The sequence below is a fragment of the Juglans regia genome, chromosome 12 (assembly GCF_001411555.2).
Source record: "Juglans regia cultivar Chandler chromosome 12, Walnut 2.0, whole genome shotgun sequence".
In the NCBI taxonomy this organism is placed as follows: Eukaryota; Viridiplantae; Streptophyta; class Magnoliopsida; order Fagales; family Juglandaceae; genus Juglans; species Juglans regia.
In genome coordinates this window covers 13,564,847-13,581,534 of record NC_049912.1, presented here as the reverse complement: position 1 = coordinate 13,581,534, position 16,688 = coordinate 13,564,847, and the positions used below count along the sequence as shown (strand labels likewise).

General features: G+C 36.2%; 1 protein-coding gene across 3 annotated transcripts; it reads right to left on the bottom strand.

Moving 5' to 3' along the window:
• Positions 1 to 3,112: 3,112 nt before the first annotated feature.
• LOC108992479 (probable tRNA N6-adenosine threonylcarbamoyltransferase) lies at positions 3,113 to 14,289 on the bottom strand. 3 transcript variants are annotated; one of them, XM_035683606.1, is made up of 7 exons: positions 14,168 to 14,286; positions 13,807 to 13,892; positions 13,626 to 13,667; positions 12,816 to 13,393; positions 6,976 to 7,131; positions 6,307 to 6,675; positions 3,113 to 3,385 (listed from the first exon to the last, which is right to left on the bottom strand). In XM_035683606.1, exons 4-6 carry the CDS (start codon positions 13,368 to 13,370, stop codon positions 6,355 to 6,357), a joined length of 1,032 nt encoding a protein of 343 aa, XP_035539499.1. In that variant the 5' UTR covers positions 13,371 to 13,393; positions 13,626 to 13,667; positions 13,807 to 13,892; positions 14,168 to 14,286; the 3' UTR covers positions 3,113 to 3,385; positions 6,307 to 6,354. The 3 variants fall into 3 exon arrangements, with proteins under 3 accessions (XP_035539499.1, XP_018822607.1, XP_018822606.1); XM_018967062.2 differs by lacking the exon at positions 13,807 to 13,892 and having other exon boundaries at positions 14,168 to 14,241; XM_018967061.2 differs by lacking the exons at positions 13,626 to 13,667; positions 13,807 to 13,892 and having other exon boundaries at positions 14,168 to 14,289.
• Between the last annotated feature and the right edge of the window lie 2,399 nt (positions 14,290 to 16,688).

The window sequence follows — 16,688 nt, the reverse complement described above, 5'->3', positions numbered from 1 at the left end:
CTTGAGTCTTGAGAGCACTTCTCTCCCTTAGAGATCAAAAGAGTGAAACCGTGTGAGTTTTGATAAGTTCTTGAATGTTCTTGAGCAAGGCTATCTTGAGTGCTTGGAAGGCCATGAAATTTGTAAGTTTTCTTACTCTTGATCTTAGTTAACATGTCAAGCTTTGTTTCCAAGTGTTGGTACGAAATTTGGTTGAGTTTTGAGAAGGTTATCATGCTTAGTTCAAAACTAGGTCATTAAAGGGTGATTTGAATGATTAAATGATTTTAAGTAAAAATTTAGGTATGGCATGTCTTAAGCATGATTTGATATGATTTATTATTGTCTTAATATGATTATGGAATGTTTGATTTGTGATTAAAAGCATGTCATGATAGGTCTTAAATCTATCTTATTTTGATCATCAAGTATGAATCGATTTTGAATAAATTGGAGATTTAAGATATCTTAGCCATGATTAAGTATTGAGATGAAATTTATTATCCAAGAATTAGCCCTCATTATGTCATTTAAGATGTTAGTGATCATTTGTAATTAAATAAAAATCTCTTATGCATGCATTCAAAGGGATCAATAGTTGAAAATATAATTAGGCATCAACTAGAGTGCATGCCATGGGTTGTGACTATTTGGGCAAGTTCTACTTTCTTTTTGAAACTCCAAGGGCATAGATGGTTTTATAACTCCCAAAATATAAAGTCCATGAATTTTGATTAAATTTGAAGTTCGTTTGCAATTAGTGAAAATTTAGGTCTTAACATCAATTTTTGAGAGTCTAGAGGGTATTTTTATAAATACCCATTTTTTAAGCCTTTGATTTTGAACCTCAACCATATAAGTATTAATCCTAACTTAGTACGCACTTGATTTCAACAGTTATGATGTTTTTTCGATTACTCAGGAAGTTTGTAAGTTGGCCTCTAACTTACACCTTGATAAATTATTTATGAATTATTGATAAATGTTTCATTCATATTTCAATTATCTTTTTTAGAATAAAATATCATATTATATGATACATTGAATGCATACTTATATGACATAAGATATTTCTCATCATTTTTTCATATTGCATCTATAAATATCATTTTTGCATAAAAGCTTGCCACATATGCATATGTCATGAAAAATATTTTTTAAGTATAGCATGAAAATAATTTTTGTCATGACTCCAAAGGTTAGGATGGAGAATTATCCTAGTAGAACTTCTCTATCCACTTTGGAGTGTCTAATAATGGAGTGATAATGCTTGGTTTGACGAAGAACAGTCAATGGATTTCGAATGAGTTCTTTTTAAAGAACGTCAAAGCGAAGTCAACATGTTATGACACCTAACGGTGGTGGGTGTACATGTTATGATTTTTATGATGTTATGTTATATTATCAATGCATTGAAAAAGAGTCTATAGACAACGTAATTTTAACGTGAGTTGTACTACGGTCACCAGCAGGTACTCACAGTGCATATAGGGAGAACTGTGACGTTACTACATGTTATGATGTTAATTATGAATTGCTAATAATGATGAAAGTTTATGATGAATTTATGTTTTCAAAAATGATGGCAAAAATGTTTACTGAATGAAAACTTGTACCTCCATTTTTCTAAAATGTTAAAGAATCTGGGTGAGAGACATACATACTGATTTTTTTGCATCTCATGCATTGCATAGTTATTATGCTTCATGTTTAATTTATCTTTGTGCAAGTTCGTTGTTTAACTTGCTAAAATTTTGAGTAAATCTCACCATTTATGAGATCACTATCATTTCACTCGGAATGGTAGAAGTTGTGTCAAGACTCGAGGAGGACGAGCTAGACGGAGCGTTAGATCCGACTGACTGAGGAGGAATCGAACCTTGAGAAGAGATTGGATTTAATCCTGATGTTATAGGTCAAGTCCTTCATGCTTTAGAAAGCATGAATAAAATTATTTGAGTTTAGATTATGCTACATTGGTATTTTGAACTTGATGATTACTAATGAAATTAGGATATTTTTAGTTATTTTGGCATAAGTTATACTTTCACATTTATTTCTACTATGTATTGCATATTACTAGTTACATACTAGGATACATTGTATATTAATTGTCATGTACAAGAGTATGTAACTTTGTGTTGCATGTCCCGACGCTCTAAGTCTCCGTTCCATCACAAGTAGAGGTTGGGGCGTCACACCTCTCAAGTTGGAACATCTTGAAATCAAGTACAAAATCTTGAATAGAGAAACATGTTGATAGCAAATGCTCAGAGGTCACATTTGGTTACATATGTGAAATGAGATAAAATTTGAAAATTTGAAAAAAATATTATTAGAATATTATTTTTTATTTTGAGATTTAAAAAAATTGAATTGTTTATTATATTTTATATAGCAGTTTGAAAAAATTATAATAATTATATGAAATGAGTCTCATCTCATCTTAGTAACCAAAGCAGCTTGAAGCCCACATAAATGTACTTTATGAAGTAGGAGCAATTTGTCTTCCCACGTGAGAACAATAAAGTTGTAATACTAACATCTCATTTGATAGTGGGATAAGATGAGATGATTTTAGATTAAAGTTAAATAAAATATTATTAGAATATTTTTTTTAATATTATTATTATTTTAAAATTTAAAAAAATTAAATTATTTATTATATTTTATATAAAAATTTAAAATAAAATTATAATAATAAAATAAAATAAAATAGAACGAAACTGTTTCAGTATTAAGATGGGGCCTAAAATAAAAGGGCAAGGACATGTGTCTCCCTTGCACAGGAAAAGTAAAAGCCGAAGAGACCATCGAAGCAACCTTCAATCATAGGAAAAAGAGAAGAAATAACCCAGAAATATATTGATTATGAAAAGAAAAATTAATAAAACATTAAGATGTCGTTTAAATAATAAGATGAAATGATATTATTTTATATAAAAATAAAAAATTAAATAAAAAATTATTTTTTAATATTATTATTATTGTTTTGACACTTTAAAATTTAAAAAATTGAATTATTTATTATATTTTATATAAAAATTTAAAAAAATTATAATAATGAAGTACGTTTCTAGCCTAAATTGGCGTTGGGATCACAATAGAGAACACCAGGTGTTACGAACAAACGTTGGAGAAGGCCCGAAAAATACCAGAACTATATATATGCTGAAAAACGATTTGAGAATACCAGATACACGCTGGAAATGCATTGAACCCTGAAGTTAACGACCAGGTAAACCTCCAAAAGCCCTAAGGGGACAAATATGTTTGAGAAATTAGATTTCAGTTTCAACTGATGAATTTGATACTACAAATATATATTGTCTTTCGTAGATCCTTCATGTTTAGTTACAGAATGACGTACTGATATCTCCAAGTAATCATCCCAAGTACTCAAAACCTGTAATCCAAAACATAAAATAAATGTTAAAGCTCGAATGAAACAAGCATTGAAATAGTAATGATATTTTCCTATTGATATAACAACCTAACATACTTCCTTTCCCAAATGGAAAGACAGTGTCATAAACATACAGAGATAATGTTGATGGTTGGAGTTGAAACCACCACTGATGGGGGAGAATGTTGTAACTTGGACTTGTGCCGTTCTGAATGGACATAATATTGTTTGGGTATAATTGCGGTAATGATCGCAACAAAGTATGCATTGACAAATAAAAATTGATTCTATAGAATCTACACTTAGATTCAGAGATAATGTTGATGGTAAGAGTTGAAACCACCACTGATGGTGGAGAATGTTGTGACTTGGACTTGTGCCGTTCTGAATGGACATAATGTTGTAAAGTATGCATTGACAAATAAAAATTGATTCGATAGAATCTACTACTTAGAAGGGACATAGAGAGGAAGAATGGAGAACCATATTCTCCATTCTTCCTCTCTACTATTAATTCACTAATTTAAAGTGGCTGTGTTTGAATGTTTCATTTCCCACTTGTAAAGTGAATTTGCCCGTGGTACATTTTTTTCTTAAATGAAAAGGGTAGGAGGGGGCAACCGGAAGTAACTTCCCTACTTGGGCGCGACCATAGTAGCACCCTACCCACTAGGCTGGATAGGAGGTGCCTAGATGACAAGATGCAGTAGAGCGCTCCCTCAAGTCAAGTTTGAGCCACAGCTTAGACTGCAGCCCCACTAGAGAAATTCAATGATTCTTTAGGCGGCTAATACCAATAGTTTAAGGTGAACCTATATTTGGATTTGAACATAGGACCTATTACATGTCAAACCATTTTGAAGAATTCACCACCATCACCTATAGTGTAACTAGAATAATAAAGCCTCTTGGTTCCTCCCCAACTAGGTGCCTCCTCACAAGGGGGTAGTAACCAAGCCCGGGCAGTTGTTTACCATAAACAGAGGTCTCCACAAAGTTGTAAGACCATGTATGGGGGCTAACGCTACCAGTGCCAAAAGGTCAAGGAAGTTGGTGACCTGACGACAAGGGAGCCGGAGACTATGGCCGGTTCCCCTGCCATCACATCACTCATTTTATTTACTTGATCATTCTAGTGCTTTGTGTACTACCCCACTTTTGGACAAGTACATCCTCTTCCAACTAGCCAATCTGCACTCCATCTTTTCTATCGCACCGTCCCAAAGAGCCTTAAGGAGACGTTTGGATTCGAAGATGACTTAAGATGATTTGAGATGAGCTGAGATGGATTGTGAATAGTAATGAGATGAGTTGTGAATAGTAGTGAGATTTATGAGTTAAAGTTGCTGAATAGTAGTGAGATGAGTTGAGATGAGCTGAGATCACTTACGAATCCAAACGAGTTCTTAGACTTTTATGAGGCACCCAATAGAAGCCAAAGGTGTTTCCTAGGTAGGAAAAGTATCTTGCGATTATCAATGTCATTTCATGGGAAAGAAAAGGCAGAAAAGGAGCTTATGGCAGCTAGAAACACAGGCAAAAGACATCAGAATAGTTATATATATATATATATATATAGAGAGAGAGAGAGAGAGAGAGAGTGCACAGATAATTAAAGAGGCCCTGATTACTTGTTTAGTGTAACTGATGGGAATTCTAGCAATTAGAAATTTACCAAGGTTATGAAGCAACCTTCAAGAGAAGGCCACCTAGACAGCCTCAGGAAAAAACAGTGCCCAGCCCAGAGACCCCCCAGTGGCGCCAAACTGGGTGCCCAAGCTACCACTTTAATTTCCTGCCAAGTAGCAGTAAGTTTCTAGGGAAATTCCTAGCTAATGTGACGACCCATAGGACTGAAAAAGGGAATTCTTGATTATCCAACATTAAGATGCTGCTAGGAAACTCCCAGCCCCATACCTACGCTGCCCATTTAAATAGGAAACTATGCATACCACATACGTGTGCTGCCGCTTTTATCAGACCAACACAGAGTTGTTTTCTTCATTCCTTAACCTTTTGTAGTCTATTAGATTGGGCATCCTGGGGAGGACAAGATCTAGCGTCCCTTACAGACAAAAATTGAAAGTTTGAGGTAAGAAGTTTTTATCATGCATTGCATCCCACAAGTCCTCCTTTATTTTGGAAAGGCATTTTGGTGAAACAAGGCTTCATCATGGGTAGGTTTCTTTGTGTAGACAGTTACATTGGGGAAGACTTCAACAATGGATGATTTGAGAAAGTCAATTGATTATTGCTGAAAACAATAGATCATGTTTTTGCTACATTATGAATTGGCTAGTACAGTGTGGGCCTCGAACACTTTGGTGTAGAATGGATGATGCCTTAAAAGGATGCTATAGCTTTTGGCTTATTGGGAAACCAGTATTGAGCCTAGAAGTGTAGTGCATTTGGAACAATGCTCGGAACTTTGAATCTGTGAGAAGATGATGGTTGAGCTAAGAAATTGTGCTAAAAACCATTTATGTCTGAGCATCGGCTCAAAATAGTTTTTTTTTTCAATCAATTAGATTTTTTGTCTTTTTGTTTTCCTTCTCCTAGTTATTTTCTCTTGTATGAATCTTGTGTACCTAGGTCACAGGCTTTGCGCTTTTAATAAAATTGTCTTATCAAAATAAAAATATTATCACATTTTCAAAGGAAATTCAAATAGCTGAATGGAACGTTGTTCCTTTATGCTTTAAGCGGAGTAATTCAGAGGAAGAGAGATGCTAAGAATATTGACAAAACTGAAGTCTCACTGCTTTAAATAGAAATCATCATTTTACAGATTACCTTTCCAAATGGAAGAGAGCGACAAGAGGTTTTAGTTATGACGTTTTAGATTTTTCTATAATCTTGTTGCTTGAGTAATATTCAAAGAAAAAAATTAATACGAAATCCGGCAATATCAGAAACCATACCTTCAGATCTTCTAGATTTAGCTGCTTTCCTGCTTGAAACCATTCACGTTAGTTGGCACTCTCTCTCTCTCTCCAGATTGCATGTACTTCATCAGTCCGAAACCGCTGGGTGAATGTTGATTCCTCCAGTGCAGTTGATGTACCATGAGCATAAGCAAGGAGACCAGTATATGCAATCATTGCCCCATTATCGACACAATACCTGTCATCAGTAGCAAACAACCTTCCACCACGCTCAGAGCACATGGTTCTCATCATATCCTGCAGGCGCTCATTGCAACCAACACCACCAACAATGAGAATATCTTTCGTGTCACAGTGTGCCATTGCCCGTTCTGTAATCTCTACAAGCATTGCAAACACAGTTTCCTGCAACACAACACTTGCACCTGAATTAATTTAAGTAGCAATTTTTTCAGATATATGAGTAAAAAAAGGAGAAAAAGAAAAGAACGAGGCTCTAGTACAAAAGAATCATGCGAAGATTCCTCCTAGCGGGTGAGTTAAACTCTTGAGAGGATAAGCATTAAGACACACGATTGGCATGCATGATGACAAAACTCGAAATGACTGGTATATGAAGAATAATCAGATTCAAATACAAAAAAAAAAATATATCTCAATAGTTTTGTTGTCGGCAAAGATGTAAATGATCCTAATTTAACATACCTGCAAGGAGTAGCACAAGTCTGCAGGGGTGCACTCATTATTTTTTAGCTTCTCCACAGCAGTGGCTTCAATATAGCTCAATATTCCACTGAAAGATACATCCATCCCTTTGACAACGTAAGGAAGGTCTATAAACAATTCTCCTTTCTTCGCAAGCTGGTGAAGAGAAACATTTTTTTTTATATAATTAAGCTGGTGAAGAGATGCATAATATCATACATGTCAAGACAGAAGCATTTCTATCACATTATTTATCACATTATTCTACTGAACATAAATCAGGAACCCAAGCTCCGGGGGAGGGGAAAAAATGTCAGTACAGCAAGTATAACCATAGTCCAACCATTTTTCAACTTTGGACTTAAACCAAACGCACACCAAAGCCTTAAAGAACTTGTTGCCAGAATTTCCTGCAACTTCAAACCCACTTTCCTGCAAATTTTAAGCCAATCTTTTTGCAGCCTAATTTCAACCATAAACCCTAGGGCTGTACACAAACCGGCCGGACCGACCGCCGCCGACTCAGACCGACCGCCGGATTCAGGAACCGGCCGAAACCGGCAAAGAACCGGTCGGCCGGCGGTAGGAAATTAAGGAAACCGACGTCGGCCTGTTCGGTCTGCGGTTCAATCCCGGTCTAAACCGACAAACCGGCCGACGTCTTATATATATTTTTTTACAATATATTTCTTATATAAAACGACGCCGTTTCACTTATTTAAGTGAAACGGCGTCGTTTTTCTCTTGGAACTTAAAAAAATATATATATGGAACGGCGCCGTTTGGCTTAAAAGCCAAACGGCGTCGTTTCAAAATGGATTTAATTGCCCCTCGCCCCTCTTCTTCTTCTTCCCCGCGTCTTATTCCGTTCGCTCTGTTTCACCTGCAAGTTGCAACTCTCTTCTACTCTCTCATGGTAGACAGCGGCATATCCCTCCTCCGTGACAGAGACGCCGACGGCAGACCGAGGAACCGAACCACACCGCGCCGAGACCGATAATATCGGTTTTCTCTCCCCTAGTCGATCGGTTTCGGCCGGTTTTTTCATCTCATGGCAGACATCGGTTCGGCGTCGGTTTGGCACCGAAACCGCGCCGAACCCATCGGTTTTCAGCCCTAATAAACCCTCTCTATCCTATCATATCCTTCTCAAAACTATACCTTCTCCCCTATCTTTGCAACAATTTCTTGGAAATTTCAAAATGCGATTGTCCTACTCCAGTTCCATGCCTTATATAGGAAGCAAGTATTCACACTTCACTGTGTTGCATAGTCTCCAAAAGCACCAACCTTTGTGCCAAAGTTAGCACCGAGTTACTTGGTATTTCCTCTCTAACTGCCTCATACACAGGCTGTCAAACAATGAGCCGCACTACTTAATTGGGAACCACTTCTATACCAATCAACCTTTTGAACATCATACCTCAAAACCTCCAATACTATCAACCTCTTGAACTTGATGTACTGCTGAGACTTGCCGCCAACCCAAAACCTCCAATAGTGACCATGGCCTCACCACTCATGATGGAGAGAACCAATTTTTCAGTATCTATCCAGACATCTTGTGACTAGGGCTGTAATAATTTGGTCCGGACTGGCAAAACCAACTGAACCGAATTCTGGACTGGTCGGTCTCGGTCCCAAAATATGTGGACCAATGAAATTCAGTCCGGTCCCAGGGTTTACAAATTTTGGACCGGACTGGACCAGACCGAACCCCTATATATATTTTTGAAAAATATTTTTAATAATTTAATATATTATTTTTATATAGTAATTATATAAGTTAATGATGTAATTTTCATCTAATTTATTATCATTGACCATATAAAATAATATATGCTATCAATTAATAATAAATCCTAAATCATGTGATAATTTATGTCATTATATGTAAACAGTTAATACATTATACATTCATACATATTTTACTATTTACACTTAATTAAAATAATTAGGTAATTCTTTTTTAAATATCTAAGTTGCAAGCAAGCATGAATACTCTATGTACAATGAAATTTTTTGATATTCATTAACCATATAGAAAATGTATGACATTATTAATAATTATGCATACTAAAGAGTAAAATCTAAATTAGTAAGTAGTAACTATCAACATCATAAATATAATTATAGTAAAATATTCTTTTTAGTGAGTTAGTTACATAATCCATATTAATAATTCACTTAATTGTAATTTAATAATTTAAATAATTTTTTTTATTAATTTATTTGAAAAAAATAATAAAATAATTAGGCCGGACCGATAGCTACCGGTCCGGTCCTTATAGATGTTCGATCCGATCCGGGGAAAATGATGGACCAAAAATTTCGATCCATCACCGGACTAAACCGAACCGATTTACACCCCTACTTGTGACACAACAATGGAGCTGTTGAGGAAGTAAGGGATTTGAATGCAGGAGATTGGGAGGGGGGGAAGTTATGGGTTTGTCTGCGAAGATGAATGTTTAGGGCCTGGTGTACAGTGGGGGCTGTGTCTGGGGAAGATGTTGTTCCCCTAGTATCTCTTCCTCCGATAAACAATATAGCTAGTTCATCATCGGATTGGGTTTTGCAAAAGGTCAACAAGATACAGCAGTGCATGGGGATTACATGTGGAGGATTTGACAACCAATTCACAACACTACTCACTGCAATTGAGGTGGGTCACTCGAAACAAAATCAAGATTTAAGAAAAACAGGAAGTTCAAGCGTCTTATTTGGGCAATCAACTACAATGCAAAAGAGAGGTAGTACAAGTCAAGGGAGGACTAGAGGTAGGGCATGAAGCCTTTCTCAGTCCTTGTAGGATCATTCGGGTGGAGGTATTAGTCTTGTGGGAAACAAGGGGTTTGGGTAGTTATAGTGACTTGCTTTGCTTTGGGAGGGCGTCTTGTTCCCATCGGACTTGGTGTTATATTGGATAGGTCTCTAATTTCTCCCTCTTGGGCGATGTTCATGAGGGGCTACTTATTATAGGCCAGGTGTTTTCTCTTGTATACACTCGGTATACTTGGTTACGCCTAATATTAATACATTTTTACTTATAAAAAAAAATCATACCTCATACCTCAATCCCACCACATCTTCTAAGTCAAAAGATTTCCCTCTTAGTTGTGAATCACCAACAGTCAAACAAAAATTGATGAAAGAAAAAAAAAAAAAAAAAAAAAAAAAAAAAAAAAAAAAAAAAAAAAAAAAAAAAAAAAAAAAAAAAAAAAACCTCCTTTCAAGTAGAAAAAAAAACCATACACGCCTTGATGAAAGAAAACAAGAAAGGAGACAATGGTAACCGAAGTCATCATATTAAACCGACCTACTTCATGAAAAGGATAAGGGAGAAACTAGCAAATAAATAATAATAATTTCATGCTACAAGGAATGATGCTAGTAAAAAAATTGATCCAAAAAGACTAGTAAATATTAGAATTAGAGCTCCTTGGTAGTATTATAAAGCAAAATTCCAACTAATAAGAAACCAATGCGAAACTCCGGAGTCCGGACTTCAAGCTCAATATATTTTTATCATGCCCATTAACTTCTATCAATATTTCCATACAATTTGAGACTTAACAGGGCATTTCAATCTCATTCACTCAAACCCTTGATGTCCTCGTCACGGCCAATGTCACAATAAATGTCTCAGCCCCACATGGTGCTACTAGATAGCTTTGAAACAATTTGTAATGACATAAAGAAAATCCAAGCCACATTTAAGCATATGCTCTGAAAGATCTACTCAAGTTTACAATTGGAGCTGTTTAGATTGTTACAAACCCCAATTCACTCAAGTAAAGAACAAGTGTGGGATTTGGCACTCAATGCACCTTTATCATACTCATCACTTCTTTTTTTTTCTTTTTTGATAAGTAATAATATTATATATATATATATATATATATCAATAGGAGTAACCAAATACATTGGACGTATATAAGAAAACACCTAGCCCATACAAGAGAGCCCCTAATGACCCAAAAACCCGATGAAACCTACCCAAAATACAAGAAGCCCGAATTAGAATGTAACACACCTCCCCAACCCCAACCCTTTGTTTCCATCAAACTAATCCTCTACCCGAACATCCCACTATGAGATCGTCTTCACAATGCCCTCCCTTTCTTCTTCCCTCGACTTGAACTACCTCCCTTAGCATCGTAGTTGATTGCACATGAAAGACGCTTTAACTCCCTGCTTTTCTTGAAATGTGATTTGGTTTCAAGCGCATGACTTGCCTCAATTGCAGTGAGTAGAGCTTTAAATTGGTCTTCATATTCTCCTTGTTCTCCATATGAAAGCCCCAGGATTTGCAGAAGTCTATTAACTAAATTTATTCAAAACCCAATCCGATGATGAACCCACTATATCATTTAATGGAGGAATAGAAACCAAGGGAATGACATTATCCCCAACCACATTACCCAATTGCACTCCCAATTCTAAACCTTCTCCCACATGAGGCACCAACGACAAACCGCTAGTGTCCATTGTTTCTGTCACCATTACAGGTTCCTCCCCTCCATCAACATTGCTTGACTTTGCACCAACCCCTGATGATCCTTGCCGTGTCACTTTGTCTAACCCTACTGTTCCTTCCGTAGCACAGGTAAGAAAAGCACTACCTTCTGTAACCTCGTTTGCATCTTCCAAAAGAGGCTTGACTATTTCTTCCAAAGTACTCGAGACCCTGGAGGGTTCCCCGTCTTCAACTAAGGATGAACCCTGAATAGAAATACCAACCCCATCTGCATCTAGTGCCTGAGGCGCTACAGCTCCCTCAGGAGGCATAGTGACACTGACATGGACAAAGATGCTAGCGTCCAACGACCTTATCTGTGACGGCGTTGAAACGCCCTTTTCCTACACACTTGTGGCCTTCAAACCCGAAGGATCTACCCCTCGCCCTCCCTCATCCATGCTCGGCCTACCGCCAAAACCCACGACTAAGTCCAGCCCCTTATCCACTTTAGTCATTACATCTCTCACATACTTCATAACTCCCTTCAATTGAGCTTTGACATCCCACAAGACCTCCTCCACCTCTCACAATGTCCCCTGACGGCCTTTGTCTCCTACAAGTGCCTTACTATTTCCTTCTGCTGCTAAGCTGATCTCGGCTGGACTACCCGCCAATGACCTCAACACTGCAGCGTACAAAGCACCTTTGACTAAGAACGGCCTTCCCACTGTTTTTCCATTAAAAAACTCCCTAGTAACACTTCTACCATGTATCACCCACCCATTGTGAGATTTTGCGGGACATTATAAGAGAAAATTCATAAATAGATTGCTAGATTGCCAAAAGAAATTTTGGAAATTGTGGATCATCAAAATTGACTCTTCTCCTTTGGCTGCACAAATTTAGAAGCTAAGGCTTACTCAAAATAAATAATGTTATTTCTCTATATAAACCAATTTGACCTTTTAATTCCAAAAAAGATCAAGAAACCACTCATTGCTCATGAACACATCCTCCTGAAATACAATATCTTTTCAAAGCCTAGGTAAGGAGAGTTGAGTTCAATTGGGTTGTTTGCATTATATATTAAGATTAGTCAAAGCAATTTACAAGATGATAAGCACATTTCCCATCTATGTTGTATGATCATCTACGTCAGAAAATTATATAAATAGATATCTTGTAAAAAAACACATATTTGCTTGGATTTTGTGGAGAAGAAAATTTTATCTCAGCCATATTCAAAAAATAAATCAAGGGAAGCAAATCATATATACATGTATTTATTATACGTATATAGATCTGATGTATGTAAGGCATGGATGGGTATATTTATACATGATGTCAACAAGAAGTAACAAAATCCACACAAACATACCTGCTCAATGTTATATCCAGGGCTTGGATCATTGGAGAGCGTTAAAACCCTAGCAAATCGATCCAAGCAATTTCCAACGGCAATATCAATAGTTTCCCCAAAGATCCGGTACCGCCCTTCACTATATGCAATTACCTGAGTATTCCCACCACTAACATACAACACAACAGGATCAACTGCCCCAGTCACAATCCTCCCCATCTCAATATGTGCCACACAGTGATTAACAGCAACAATGGGTTTCTTCCACAATTGTGAAAGAATCCGCACAACAATAGCAGCGACTTGTAGTGGGGCTCCCATGCCAGGACCTTTGGTATAGCAAAGGCAATCAATTTCATTTGGGGTTATTTGGGCAGTCTTCAAAGCAGATTTTATAAGTGGAAGAATGTGTTGGAGATGGTGTTGGGCAGTTTCCCGCGGAAGGAATCCTTGCCCCGGGGGAGTAATGTAGGTGTGACGTGGGTTTGATAGAATGGTGCCATCTAAAGTTACTAACCCAACGCCTATCTTGTTGGCTGAACCCTCAAACCCCAAGGCTATCATTTTCTTCATTTGTAAAATAATATGAAGCTGACCTGTAATTACATCCATAACCAAGAAGTCAATTATCTCCAACTACCAATATCTTTTGAGTTTGGGAAAATTAATAGCAGGCCTAAGATTAACAGATCCCAACTAACATGCCTAACTCAAATGCTGTAGACCAAAGATCAGCAATAAAAAGCCACTTCATATGTAAAAAAATTTCCTATCTGCATTTCAATACAAAATTTAGTGAGGAACTAGTTGCCATAGCCAATACTTAACTGGAAAGTCAAATCGAACTGCCAACAGCCAATTGCCAAGACACTGTTCATCATAAAGCAACAAAGCTATTTCAAAACATCTGCTTGTTAAGTTTTTTTTTTTTTCAAATAATTAAAGCTGAATTTGATAGCATTTCCAACAGACAATTTCCATTCCAGGAACCATTTTGCAAATAACTTACAAAATCACCCATCTTTAACTCGTATCCTTCACCAAAAAAAATCCCGAGAGACACGAAGAACCAAATTTGGCTTCAATCAGATTTACCTACTCAAATACAAAAATAAATAAAATAACACGTCCTACCTAAAAGGGGAAAATGGCACAGAATAAACAGAAAGGATCAAGTTAAACAACAACAACAAAAAAAGAATTGAACTCATTAGTTTGCCTTTCTTGCTCCAAAAAACATCAAAGCTCATGCATACACCACAAAATTTTCTGCAACAGTTCTCTTAGAAAGTCTTCCGATTCTCACACAAACGCGCATACACACCTAAATAGCGAGAGAGGGAGAGAGAGAGGGAGAGAGGGAGAGAGACCTGTGGTTGCAGCGAGAAGAGTAGAGGGTTGGCTTAAGGGTAACGGTAACCGGACGTTTAGGGTTTTTGTATTTTCTTTCCACTGCTTGAAGAGGCAGACTCCTGGTACGGACAGAATTCGTTCAACAACGGTTTGAAGCCGTCTTACGTGGCATGATGAACAGTGTCAGATTAATTTCACAAACAAGAAAAATAAGTCGAAAAATGCTTTTAAAAAAAAGTATTGTTATTCATCACATCACACCCTACACTTATTTTTATTTATTTAAAAAAAATTGATTCCTCCTAAACTAATTAAGTTCTTATACTTACAATTCATACACTATATATTTGATAGGAAAAAAAATAAAAGTTAAAAAATTATGTATAGTGCGTGATATGAAAATTTATTAAAAAAAAAAATCATAAATGATGAAACACAAAAAAGATAGCATCAGGCATCCCCCAAAATTCATGCTCAAACGGTCACACATGCTTAGATCATGTGTTGGTAGGGTTCTAATGGTTAGGTTTGATCCAGTTTTATATATTTTTTAAAACCGAATCGATATTTACCAGTTTTAAAAATTTAAGAATTAATATTAGATCGATTTATTACCAAAATTGGAAGTGTTCGGTCTGGTCCGATTTTTTTGATTTTATGGATTATCTATGTTAGTAATAATATAATGTTTACATATACTATGTTTATAGTATTATAGTATAAATACATTATATATATCAAAATTAAGTTTATACTAATAACTTAATATTAATATTTATGTTTAAGATTAAAATTTTATGTTATATTAATTTTATATTATAAGATTAAAATTATATGTTATATTAAAAATTCTAAAATTAATTTTATGTTATATTAATTTTATGTTATAAAAATAATATACTTGAATAATAATATTAGAATTTCATATTATATTAATTAGCAATTTAGCATATAATATAATAAAAAAATTATAAATATATATAATGGTCTGGTTCGGTTTAAACTGGTTTTCAAAATATGAAAACCGGTACAGCATCGGTTTAGGACCGATTTCGATTCTTAAGAACCGGTATCGCATCGAACCATTTACAAATCGAGTCGAACCGATGGGTTTGGTTCGGTTCAACTAGCTTTTTGATTTTTTTTTTACACCCCTATGTGTTGGGAACAAATACATTTGCGAGGAAAAAAGCTGCATGCAACTAAAGGTTGCGGTCGCATAAGACTTATGTGATAGAAGGCAATTAAAGGGTTCGGATATATTAAACGCTCCGTTTGGTAGGGGAGGGCAATGGGGCCTCACCCCCTCCCACCGCTGCCCCACCTCGCCTTGCCTCTACCACGGCAGGGCGGTGGCCTTGTCTGCCAAATGCAGGTAGCGGGGCAATCCGCCCTCATCCGGCAGCCCCTGCAGGTGTGGGGGACGTACTGAACTTGGCCCCACTCTGCATATCCCCCGCCCCGCATGTTTTATATATATACACACACACACACACATTAAACAAAACGATGTGGTTTTGGATACCCCCGAAACGACATCGTTTTTATTAATGTGTAAATTCACCCCCTTCTCGACTCCCCTCTCTCCCTCCCTCTCTCTCTTTCTCTATCTCTCTCATCACCGTCGCCTAAAGCCGTCGTCCTCGCCCTCACCGAGTCTGTGTCTCTCTCCTACATCTTCAACTTGTAAGAATCCCGAGGACCCATTAATTTTTAGTTCTCGGATTGGACTATGGAGGATGAGATTCATGAATGGATTTGGAGGATGAGGTTGTGATTTGTGTGCTGTAGAGATATTTGTGTAATTATGATGATATTTACTGTTTGGTGAATTTTGTATGTTTTATTGTAAATCTAGGATTTCATATCCAAAATCCTAAATTAGTTTAGGGGGTCAGATTGAACCCCTAGATGATTTAAGAATCATTATAATTGTTGTATGGACAACTTCGCCAAATGTCCCTACGTCTACATTGGCCACAATATGACTTCTCCATTTAATCCACCATTACCATTTGTTTGTATAATGATTCTCTTATTTATTCTTACTATGTATATAATGTTTATTGTTTGAAATTCTAATTGGTTTTCTTGTATTTTTTTTTCAATTTTTATAGTCTCATTGTCATATGCCCAATTCCAATGATCTCATCTTCAATCTCAATCTCATATTGGTTTGTAATTTTAATTTTGTAACTTTATCACATATCTATATAATATTTATATTATGATTTTTTTTTCTTATTTTGTTTTTCAAGTTTTATAGTCTCACAGTCTCACTTTCTCAAGTTCCAACCATAGTCCCAAATTTTCAATGATCTAATCTACAATCCTTGGTAGTCTCACTTGGTTTGTACTTATAATTTTATATTTTTAACTTTTTTATGTATGTATATGCCATTATATTGTTTCTAATTCTAATTTATTTTCCTATTAATATTTCAGGTTTTATAATCTCACAATCTCACTTGCCCACCACCCCCAGATTCCAATCTCAGGACTCAAACTCAAAAGTCATCTTGTTTGTCAAATTGCCAG

Excerpts from the sequence above, each read along its gene's own strand:
- LOC108992479 (XM_018967061.2), bottom strand. The coding sequence starts at position 13,370 with ATGAAGAAAATGATAGCCTTGGGGTTTGAGGGTTCAGCCAACAAGATA. Across the intron at positions 7,132-12,815 it reads CTGGATATAACATTGAGCAG|CTTGCGAAGAAAGGAGAATT; the intron begins GTATGTTTGTGT and ends TCTCTTCACCAG. Across the intron at positions 6,676-6,975 it reads ACTTGTGCTACTCCTTGCAG|GAAACTGTGTTTGCAATGCT; the intron begins GTATGTTAAATT and ends GTTGTGTTGCAG.